Here is a 12,388-nt window from a genome sequence, read left to right as displayed (position 1 = left end):
CGCTGTCTGAGGCTGCGACGGCCGCCGCCCGCCGCACGCGTGGCGGCGGAACCGCCGGCGGCGGTCGTCCCAGCCGCTATTGATCGCCGGGCGCCGCCATGTTGGCGTTCTCTGCGCGCCGGGTGTCTGGACCAATCAGCGGGCGGCGTCTCCTGGCCGCGCGGCCCGAGGATGACCCCGCCGAGGAACGCTAATCTGATTGGTTCGCATTGCAACACTTGGGCGCCAGATTTGCGGCAATCGTCTCGCGACGCGGGCTGTCGGCCGCCGGGCGCGGGGCGTGCCGAGCGGCGCCACCAGTTTGGATCTATAAAACTCTATCTTTCGTTCTAACGTCATTAGTCACCATTGGCTGCTTCATCATATGTCGCGCGGCACCGGGCCGAGCCGCCCGCCTGCATTAATGCCGCAAACCTGATTTGTGGCCTGTATCGGCGGCGACGGCGGCCGGTTCGGAGGCGCAGCGGCGCCCGGCGGCCGCGACCCCATGGAGGGCTACCAGGTGCGGACGCCCGGCCTGGCCGACGACAGGGACAAGCGCAAGGTGGACGACTTCTCGGGCCTGTACGGCCTGGACAACACGCTCCGGCCGCACCCAGAGCACGCAGGTGAGACGCGCCCGCCGCGCTCGCGCCATTGCTATTGCACCGGTCGCTGCAGCGGCGTAACTCGATTCATTATTCTTGTTACCGAGTTACCTTAGTGAAACAATGCACTCTGAGGTGGCGGCCACGGCCAAACAGGTAATGCTATTGGCAGTGTTTGGTTACTTGCTAACGATATTCAATTATGAAGTGGAAGATTTGATCTGAAACGCGGGCAAACTTGATTACAATGTCAGAAATTTTAGCAACGAAGTTACTATAATGAATGAAATATTGGGCCAGACGAGTTCAAACCAGGTTTGCTGTGGTTGAAACTTGCGAGGGAGAAACTTTGAGATGAAATTACACGGATGTGTGGTGGATGTTGAAGCTTTGCTTTGCGAGAAATATGATCTTGTTGAGGCATTCTCGATGACGGCTTTACACCACGGCAATAAAATAGTCTACGTAAAATGTATTTATTGAGCAGTTGTTTACAGCATAAAATTTGTGAGCTTCCGACATGTTCTAAAAAGCAAAAGGCGCCAGCGAACAATCCCATTAACAAGGAAGCCACCATGATGAGACCGCCCATTGAGCGGATGTGAAATAAGCGTATCCTAATCACAGCAGTGCCGAATACATATTCCTTTATTTGTTGCACACAGTACGCGTTAGTTCTCCAGCCATGGATTCCACCGACCGCGCCTGAGATATCCCGGCGCAGGTTAGAGGTCTCAGGTCTTCCTCTTCCTCTACCCTTTCATGCCCAGTTCGCACTCGTTCGCATTTTCTGTAGGCACACAAACTTGAAAACGAGCGTGAGCAGGATGGCGTCGCGCCGCTGTGTCAACAGGCAGCCAAAACAGCATTTCTGCGCTTGCTATGCCCCCTCCGCTCAGTTAGTTCCAGCTGCGTAAAAGCTGACATCGGGCCGGTGTATTCTTGCCGACGAGAATGTCTTGCCCAATCGGACGGTCACTGATGCTCGGAAAGCAATACGTCAGAGTTCTATGATTGTGGGATCCTGGAATCTTTTGCTGGGGGGGGGGGGGGGGGGGGGAGGCTTCAGGCAATTGCCTGCGCCAGACCATGTAGGTGGCCGTAATGGTTATCCCGATCCGCCGGTTTTCGACGGACCTGTGGTCCAGCTATCACTGCACTCATTCTCTACGTGTTCTATAACGCAGGCGATGCCTTGCGTTGTTAACAGCGATGGCTCGATGGTTGCCTGCTGCAGGAGGCGAGGGAGCGTTCAAGAAGCTGAAGACGGAGGGTGGCTCGGGCGGCGTGGCTGCCGGCCACAGCCCCACCACGTCCGCCTGCCCGACACCTGCCCGCAGGCGACACCGCACCACCTTCTCACAGGTCAGCGAGCTGGTCCGCGCCGCTCTCACCCCTGCGGGCGTGGCGGTAGGCAGAGGCCGCTTCGGCCGCCAGGGTGTGCAGTGAGGCCACGGCCGCGAGCTGAAGGACGCAGCTGCTCGACTTCCCCGGGTTCTCTCGATGATGTTTACTGGTATCCAGTGATGAAGAGATTTTCCTTGATTGGAGTGAGGTGTTATGCAGCCCGTGTTGCAGACATGCATGGGAAAATCATTTTATATCCATGCAGCATTTGACGCAGGGCTATTTGGCTGGTGAAGGTTATTCGCCAATCTGCGTGTGATTGATGTCAGGATATCGTGCGAGCTCCGTCTGCTATTTCCACGAGCAGCCACAAGTGGAACCAGGTGAGGGTCGCACTCTGAGGCAACAGAACGGCGCTGTATCGTATTGCATATCAGCAACACATTGGAGAGGTTTTGATTGCAGGGTTGCAAGATCTAGCTGACAATTTTTGCGGCGAGTATCTTGAGAGTGGGGACTGAATTGCGGATTTGACTGCATATGATTCCAAGGATTTAGCAAGCAAAACCAAACCGCAATCGTTACTTATATTTTCTTCCTCGAAAACGCTAATCATGCACATCGTTTGCGTGGTTTAAGCTCCTGCACAGCTAGTAAAACCCCTCACGAACTAGATAGCTGAGTGCATGTAGGATTAAACCGACGGCTGGACTCAAATGAGTAGAGACATTTCCAAAACACATAGGTCAGGATTGCATCAAATCCGACATTTTGCCGGCCCAAATGGATTGAAATGACCTGACAGACAGAAGAAGAAGACAATATGGGCTAGTAAATGTCACAATATATGACAAGCACATATGGCGTGTGAATTTAAGGTGAACTAAGCTGTCATCAACTGATGTTGAGTATTGAGTAAATTATATTTGCCTTGTATGAGTTAGACTACATTGGATTTAGCTTTCTTCATGCGGGCGGATGCGGAGCGGGTTGGATGCAAGACTAATGTATTGCATTGGGCTCGATCCTAGAAGTTCAATCATTGAAGGCCTCTGGCGGATAGCCCCCCCCCCCCCCCCCCCGGCCCGGACATGTGACCTAGTCTACTGGCGCAAGACGCTTGGAATTTCACATCACGTGTGTGTAACAGTTCTAAACTTTTGAATTAATTCTAGTACTCATTTTTGTCTGGCTGGCTGCCGAGATCCGGCCTTGCATGGGCTTAATATGCATAACAGTTGTTGGGCCTACGCATTTCATGAACGTCTTCATAATTTACTCTTCCATCGCTTATGACATGAGCGCGCACTACAAAACAAACAATTTCCGGAGAGGTACATTCTGAACTATGCAAGCTAAGTTTAGAAAGCTAATTGTCACATCGTCCAGAATGCTAAATCCCAGGCGTCCGAAATCACTACGTAATATATCCGATCAACAGATGGCGAGTTAAGATGGCATTGACAGTGGATGTAATTGTCACAAATAAAAGAGAGATGTCTTCGATGACAGCGAAACAAAGCACAAAACCCACATGCTCATGGCTATCTCGTCTCCGCACAGAGGCAACAAAACTGCATTTCAGCGAGTATGTTTTGGAAATGAGCCACAGGTGTCTGAACGTTGTATCATTTAGTATGACTTTCAAATCCAAAAGACGGTGTTGAAAACTAGCCGATGTTCATATGCGATGGCTTCAGCATCATCGGATCTGACCCAATCGAGCCTAGTGCAAAATTCGATTGTTTGAATGCCTACCTGAATTTGACTAAGTGAATCGACAAGCTCCGTTTATGTCTGTCTGAAACTGGATGGAAATGACAATGTTATACACTTGAGCACCCTTCTGTGGCTGTGCAGCACAATTGACCCCGAGGATCGCCTAGGAGGAAATCTCGTTGTGAAGGAGACGATGCTTCCTGCGCTGCTTTCCCGTACCGTAGAACGGAACGCCTAACACCATTCTCCGAACGTGCGTCTGACCGGCTGTCTGTGAGAATTTCGTTAGCCAGTCACAAAGGCCGCGTGGTTTGCCCTGAAAATTACACATTTTATGGGTTAAGCGTTTGAAACATAAGATCACGCCTGTCCGGTACCGCTGTCGGTCACAGCGCAGCGCGAGAGGGGTGTGTGCTTTGACACTTAGTGGTGCCACATTTTTCGTATACGTAGGAGAAACAAGTACTGCAAAGGTCAAGCCGCGGCAAAAACATAAAAGCTCGAGCAACGATGCGTATGGGTCTCCCACACGTAGAAGAATGCCGATTGACGCAGGTACCGCAACGTTGAACAAGCTGAGTAACAGTTACATCAGACAGCACTTTCAGCCCTATTCCTCGTTTTCCTATTTCTTTATTCGCCAGTTTTATGTTTTGAATTTACTGCTCATAATCATTTTGATGAAGGCACGTAGCCAAAAAAAATTAACACATCTATCTCTCCTTTCTCCAGCTTATTTGGCAAGCAGTAAGACAAAAAAAAACTCTTTCTTATGTAATTGTGGAGTGCTTCTCAAAAATGCACTCAACAACTTACGCAAGCCACTTAACACATTAAGCATTACTGAGATGCGAGCCACTATCATGTAGCAGGACGCGGTGCTGCCCCAACGACAACGACGACGACCCTTCGCATAACAAAGCAAACATGGACAACAGCTTAATCATATCTATTCGATGTTCCGAGTGGGCGGAACAGTATTGCACTTGTAATAGGTGCAAGTGATCCATGAGTATTGGCTGGCCCATAGGTGTTAATCAGAGATGAAGCCAAGGCGGCCACGGGACAATTCTCTCCTGACCGATGAGGTCAACACTAGATGTTGGCAATTTCGCACCAAGTTGGTCCATATAAAATTTGATGTTGCTCCTCCGTTAGAAAAACTGTGGCTGCGCGCCTACGTAAAGAGAGATCTGGGCCAAGCTATTGATACCAGTGAACATTGCCTGACTGGCGACGGAGCTAGCGGCACCGACAGCGTCGTCTGCTCGTGCCGCCAGGCACGCGGCAACCTCGTATAGAAACCCAAAGTATTGGGATGAGAAACCGGACAACGACATGGCTGTTTATCGGTACCAGAGGGCAACCCCATGTTGAAAACGCGCATGCGATCATCATGATATTATCTCGTGACGATAAACAAATATATGCCACATTTCATTCATGCAACGCCTCATGCTTAACGTAAATGGCATGTGCATCAAATGTTTCTTGAAGCGGAATTACGGTCAATGAAAATGATACCGACTAGGCTTACATTAAACGTTGCAGTACTTAAAAATAGTTGATATTGATGATTACGATCAATGTCTTCACCAGGAAATGCTTAAGTTTTTAACTACTATCTCCTCAAAAGGGATCTTGCCCCTCTCTGACAGGCACGTCCCAACACATGTGCTGCATATACAAGTAGCATGCATTTGATACGCGCCATTCAAAGTGCACGAATAAGGTGTGCTACCAACCAGAGAACACAATTACGCCACTTCGGAATCGTACAGAATGACGCGCGGCGTTTATCCCCTGAATACGGAGCTCGGCGCTCCGCCCCGATAGCGGAAAAAGCTGCATCGAAAACGGACACTTCTCTGACCTGCTCGCCGACCGTTAACATAAATGCTCCCAGCTCAGCCATCCATGATGTTGGGAGCTCTACGTGTTAATGTACTTTTTACAATTCACGCTTTTCTCATCCAATATTCAGTTGCCAATGTTTGTGAAAAACAGATAAACGAAAGGAGCAAGGCGTACAATAAGGGCTGAACGCGTTATAGGTTAGTGCCGGTAGCTGTTGGTTTCGAATTTACTCAACCTCACATATAACAACTGACAGACCGCTGACACAATCACCCACGCCATTCAGAAACTGGCAACAAAACGGCATGACGGCTGTGGCGCCACGCCGAGACGATTGTGTAAGATTGTGATTGTGATTGTGTAAGATTGTGCTCGGTACAGAGCACGATCCCAGTCTTGTGGCGTGCGCGCCGACATCTCCACCACCACGACGGCCGGAAACGCCTGCTGTTCTTCAGGGTGTCGGACCGGGTGGGTATAGTCTCTCCCGGTGTCTTGCCGCCTGTCGCTCGCGCTCTCGTGGTGCGGCGTGTCTCTCGCATACGGCACGCCGCTCCAATAAAAGCTACCCGTTGCGGCTGACGGGCAACAAGGGTTGTCATACTATTTTCCTACCAGATGTACAAGTTGCCAGATTATGTATCATGGGCTACGATGCTGAAATGGCCGATCTTAGATGCACCAGGAGGTGATGGCCAAGCGAAGCTATCAAGCGAACAGTTCGGTGTATTACGAGAATACTGGACGTTTGAGGCAACGCTCACAGGCAGCGGTGTTAACTCACGTTCATGTTCATGTTCATATATTTCTTAACTTTCCACAAGATCCAGTGGCTTTTTTTAAAGTTACACGTCATCATTGATAAAAACGAACATAAAAGAGACAATGTGGACTCACCCCGAATAAGGGATTGGGGAGTCAATGAGACCCTACGATGTCGTGACATCCGTCCCATACCTTCAGGAGCCTCTTGGGAGCTCATTGCACGTGTTTTAACGCAAAAAGTGTCTAGCGTCTCTGGTTTCTGAGTCACTGAAAAATCGTTTCTAGAAAAATTGAACGGCAGATCTATTGCCGACGTGGACGGCGATCGACAGTGTGCTATTTTGTTTAAAGTGCTCCACATCGATAAATGGTCTATGAGTGCAAAAGGTTAGCCTTCTGCAGGCAAACGTGACAATGCGGCTTGCTGTGATATTGTCCCTGATCCAGACACGATAATCGCCACCCGTTTTTTCGAGGTGTGTCGAAATGATATCGAAATCTACTGTAAGGTTCGGGCTGTGGTCAACGCCACCCGTAGCCTTCCACTGTCCAGCAATGTTTCATCATCCGGCCAAGTACTGTACTGTCTGTGCTGGCTGTTATGCTGTCTAAGTACTATGTCATCTTCAATATATATATGTATATATATATATATATATATATATTCATACTTAGATTTTCATATTATATAAAGATTACATGTAGATTACTCGTATATATAAATCATGCGTATAATAAGCCTTGTAAGAGGCAGCATGTTCGGCTCAGACCCCAGGTGCCGCATGAGGTTTTCACTCGCGTGATTCTTGAGAGATTTGTAACATTTTTGACCAGATGAGCCCAAATCAGCGTAACGAGCATAAGAGAACGTTATGAGAAGCCATATAAAAGTATTTATGGAGTCTGCGAGTGGTGGCCTGCGTGGGGGCATCATGACAAAGTAATCTATTCCAAAACACGCTGACTTGAGACTCACATAAATGCAAAAAAAAACTTTATATGCTGAAAGGACGCGCCATACTTTGGAATGCAAGCATTCTTAGGGTGATTGCAGCCACCGACGTAGGATCAAGATTTTAAATATGGTGGCGGTGATTTGGCATATTTGGTGTTTTAAAAAAATAAATCTATGTAAGTCTTAAGTCAGCTGTTACTGATAAACTGTGCACCGACTCGAAGAAGGATATTATTTCTTAACAAAAGATAACGAACTGTCCACATGGGAAACAGTACTTACCTGTAAAGTTTTCTTCTGATCTAGAAAGCATCAAATGGTGGCGGGGAAATTAGGGAAGCGTGTAACAACAATCCAGCAAAAATGGGTCTGAAGAGAAGGCAGCACGTCCCTATGTCTGGATCACTTGAGGAAGCCGTCATCTCAAGCTTATTGGTCATGGGCTGTGGGTTATCTAATGTGGTTAATTTAGCAAAAATCAGACGGTGAAATCAGGTAGCATGCTGCTACGGTTTTCAAGGTTTGACCTAACGTGCGCATCGTGGTTCTCAAAAAGTGATAGAAATGCGACACATATGGTAACTAACAGCTGAGGAAGGGCGGACGCATGGTGACCTCCGGGGCATGTGCCCTTCCTTTAACTACTATACTGATTAGATGTAAAAGTATGTGCGCAAATAAATGTTAACACAAGATTGCGGGTCGGACATAAAAAATACGTAAATCGAAAATGCGTGATATTGTTAACGCATTGCAACACCTTTCGCGCATCTACGGCACTTTAAAGTTGGTTTCCAGCGAAAAGCTTTGACTTGTATCCATTTCCTGTGCCAAAATCCTGCGTGAGCTTCTGCAGCTGAGTACTCGCAATAACCGCCATCCACGAATTTTGCGCGTCAGACCTTTTCAATGGTATCTTGAACTATCGCACTAGGTCATTAAGACGTCTATACTGAAGCTTTGTATATGTAGCTAATCACCATCTAAGAAAAAGGAGCTTTGGCTCAAATGTCCGACTTTACAGGTCAAGCACACATTAATCCTCGTCTTCCGGGCTAGACACGGCCAAATTGACTCTCCCAATCTCATGGCATTTAACCGTTCCAAAGCCAGTCTCAGATCTCAGGGGCTGGCGCTAGGCAGAAATCAGAAGTGCTAGACATCAAAAGAATCATAGCTGACGCTGGGCAGCCGTGGTAGGGTGGATAAATTGTCAAAATTAGTGCTCTAGGAGGAGAGCACTCTTGGATAAGCCGGCAGGCCTGCATCTATGAATAAGATTACAAATGATACTCGGCGTGCGCAGTTGAAAACAATGATCTCTGGCCTGTCATCAGCTGTCCGTTAATGACTGCCCTACAACCATTATTAAAGACAATGACGATTAGCGCAAAATGCGTTTTACTGTACGTCGTAGTAAGCTTTTAACACGTTGGTGTTGTCAGAGTGTTGAAGGTGAACGATCTCGTGGACGTGCAATAAAAGGCTATTGGCCCGCTGAGAAGCAGTGTTAAGTTAACTGGTCAAAGCTTTCGGTCCGACGGACACACCTGGACGCCCTGCTTCGATCTTACCTCCTTTGATTCCTATGTACATTTTCAGACCGTTTCCGCGCATGTTCCAAAACACGGCACCAAGGCGTGGGAAGTACGTAGCTTACTTAGGCCATCGGTCTTGCAAGCCAACTGCCAAGTGTAACGAACGAAGTACGAACAAAATCTCAAAGATATATTCAACTTTCCCAAGCAAGATCACCATTGTAATGGCTGAGATGTTCTGGGAAATACCGCTCCATACGACCAGGCGAGATATGGTAAAAGTCATGCCACTTTTACGGCTCCAATTGGGTCTAAATAGCTTTTCAAGAACTCGGTCGTTGTGGAACTTTTAACGTTTGAACTACGGTCTCCGGCGGAAAATGCAACAACGCCCTCGACCCTGGAAATACTTGACCGGCCTCTCGTCATATTACGTCATCATATGCCGCAGTAGGTCTTAATATTTGCACGAGCGTGTAATGCAAGTCTACCAGCCTGCTGTGATCCCATGCTTAGTCATTCAGTCAAAGCCTTTCGTCTGCCGGGCATTTACATCTTACCAGGTCACTTTCCACACATCTCTCAAAAAAGAGGTGTTCCTGACCCAAGAAGTATTTAGTTAACTTAGACCGGCGATCTCGCAAACTAGAGGGCAAACGTCACGAGCAAGCCAAAAAATCACCAGTGTGTTACAAATTTTCCCGAGAAAACTTCAGATATCATGACGATCTTGTCTAACATTGGTCAAAACGCAGATAGCCTGGAAAATGTGTTTCGTCCTTTCCCTTGCGACCAAATAGAATGCGGTCTTACCCCATTCAGGCCGGACCTTCAAGAACTCCGTCGTTATTGAATTTGCCCCTTCGACCCCTGATTTCTGGGAAACATGCAACAACATCGGTGCTAAGAAACTATATTGCCGCCGCGAAGGGTATCATATTCAGCTCTCTGATTTCATGGCATAATGAAAGTAAACATTAACGTTTTATTTAAGTGGAGAACACACCTGAAGCCAGCAGTAAATATACCGTGAAAAGCATGTTTCCTACTAATGACGTCATCACGGCTTGCTCCTGGGGTTATGCAGAGCTAGTTTGACATATTCGTGGCCGCTGAACGCAGACGAGGCTGGCCACGTGCCGCAAGTAAGGCGTAACCCTGCCGTAAGTCACAAATCTGTCGTCACAGACAATTCGCTTGGCACTGATGAAGCCGAGGCAGAAGCACGGTAATGTAACCCATAAATGTGTAACGCATCGCGTTAATTATGATGCTTGAAGAAAGAAATCGCCTTGATGCAAAAGGATAAGAAAATATATGCTCTCCTTTAGTATCTTGCAGGTAAGGAGCCCTTAAGCTACCTCTACTCAAAGCCATCCCTGGTCTTAATAAAAGAACGGTTCGACGCTATGGTTAGGCTCAACGGATGAGGTCGTTCTTGGAAAAATATCAAGAGCAAAGTTTTAAGTTATCCCTATGATGCAACAGCAGGAAAGAGACAAGGGCAATCAAAGAAACCTGTGTAGCCTGTGGCGTCCGCTGCTGGGTGACCTTAGGCTGGGGATACACCTGATCCTTATGCAGTCAAGTTATCTTTAGGAAAGGTTCGCAACCAATGGGTCATCGATGGTCAATGATAGGTTTGGTCAATTAGATACACATGAACACAAATTCATGCAGAAATGTGATGAAACGTGATAAGCGGCTATTGGCAACAACTCAGTGCACACGGACTCGGTTGTGGTGATAACAAGAGCAATCGCTGTGGTGATGACGAGAACAATGGCTGCGGTGATGACGAGTACAAGTGCCGTGGTGATGACGAGAACAATGGCTTTCAGACCTGCACCACTGAGTCCCGCACACCCGTCTCGTCCGTCATGACTATATGCCGGACGGCAGCTCAACATCTGCCTGTTTTCCCTGTCCAGGGGGCAAAACGGGGCGTGGAGTGCGGGCACCAAAAACAACAACAAAGAAAAACGCAGACGGAAACGTAGGGACGGGCTGGATGGCGCAGTCAAAAATTCAAAACGGAGACTTTTGTTTCTTTTTCATAGCAGGTAATTTTTTGAGATGGTGGCCTCTTGTGTCAAAGGCTCTTCCGTCAGTGATTATGCGCGGTTAGGGGCTCGGATGCGCTGGAATTTTGTTTGAATAGAAATAAATCCTGCTTCCCTCACTTCACTCCAAGGTGGAAAAATAGCATACATCTGTCATATCCCGTCCTGTCCTTTACTTGATGCATCACGGTAAATGAGCCTAACATACAGTTATCTGCTGTGTTTCATTGAGGAAAAGCGCACGTTGTTTCCGTATCATACGCGGCAACCAAAGAAGTTGTGGCTGTAAAACAACAGCAGACTAAAGCTATATTGTTCGTAGGTGCTGTTATGGTTACAGCCGCGCCTATTGCATTGCGTAGTCATACCCAAAAGAGAAATGTCAACAAAGCTTTATGAATCGGCGACAATATACTTGCTCTTTTGGCAAATTTTACGGCGTATATATCATCTATTTCATATTTCTTGTCTATTGTATAATATATATATATTATATATATATATATATATATATATATATAGACAAGCAATAATGAAAGTCAACATTCGTCAGATATCACTGACATATTAGCTATATGCGCCGGGTTATCTTTTTGTCCGGGGTTCTCATTACCTTCTCTTTCCTCTTGTTCTCCAAAACAATCGAAATTAATGGATCATATTTCACTCCTAGTCTACGTTGACCTGCAGATGGGGCGTATATGTACGCATCCACGCCACCTAAGCGTGAGATTCGTGTCGTCTTTCAGCCACCCAAATCGGTTCTGCCTGTCAGATGCCTTTACCCAGAAAGAGCGTTCTCCAAGAAACGGTGGGATTTAAATAATTCGCATTGCATTCACATATTTGATTAATAACACAACTGGTACATCGATCTGAAAAAGTGCATGCTATTTTAAAGCTGCCCGCTGGTTTGGACGGATCAACACGTGCTTCATGTGGTCCCAACCCCGCTTCAGGCACTGCACCGCCCGACCCTTCAGTTCTAACATGACGGTTTGGCTCGTCTCCGACTTCAGAAGCTTTGCGGTCATTCGTATACAGATTTTATGGCCAGCATAATTTCGGACTCTAGGAGTACATTTTTGCGTCGAATACCGCTCTCCACAAAAAGAAAGCTGAGGTAAGGATGTAATAACGGAGCCGGGGAGGGCATGACCCCCTGCTTTTGAGAATGTCTTGTATTAACCCTATAACGATGCATGGAAGGAATCGACTTTAAGATTGGCAATGCCGCCCCTCCCCCTTCCCCAGTTTCCTGAGGCTTTTCTACCCTTAGTTGGGGAGGGGCGGGGCTTAGATCGAGAGAATGGGCAGGTTAGTTGTTCTGCTCCTTCAATGACGTAATTTTGGTGCAAACCTCTCTCTGATCCATTGTCTCGTCTCCTTCGCCGTGCGTGACGTCATATCATATCCTCCGTCGTGTGTGACGTCATATCATCTGGCTGAAGCCACCGGCGTGACAGGTCTTTACCTCAGATTATTTCAAAAGCCACCCAGGACCCCTCAAGGACGGCCAGGTACCGCCCGGCCGTCACGGTCACTGCAGCGTCTCGG

The 12,388-nt window shown here is 47.6% G+C and overlaps 1 protein-coding gene across 1 annotated transcript; it reads left to right on the top strand.

Annotated features, from left to right (window-relative positions):
* Positions 1-249: 249 nt before the first annotated feature.
* LOC119094439 (uncharacterized) lies at positions 250-2,036 on the top strand. The gene is made up of 2 exons (XM_037217498.1): positions 250-608; positions 1,825-2,036. The coding sequence occupies exons 1-2, from the start codon at positions 488-490 to the stop codon at positions 2,034-2,036; spliced, it is 333 nt and encodes a 110-aa protein (XP_037073393.1). The 5' UTR covers positions 250-487.
* The last annotated feature ends 10,352 nt before the right edge of the window (positions 2,037-12,388 follow it).

This window comes from Pollicipes pollicipes, unplaced genomic scaffold, assembly GCF_011947565.3.
Source record: "Pollicipes pollicipes isolate AB1234 unplaced genomic scaffold, Ppol_2.1 Scaffold_4002;HRSCAF=4701_pilon_pilon_pilon, whole genome shotgun sequence".
NCBI lineage: Eukaryota > Metazoa > Arthropoda > Thecostraca > Pollicipedomorpha > Pollicipedidae > Pollicipes > Pollicipes pollicipes.
The sequence above is the reverse complement of the archived record's forward strand: the minus strand, read 5'-3'. Positions and strand labels throughout refer to the sequence as shown.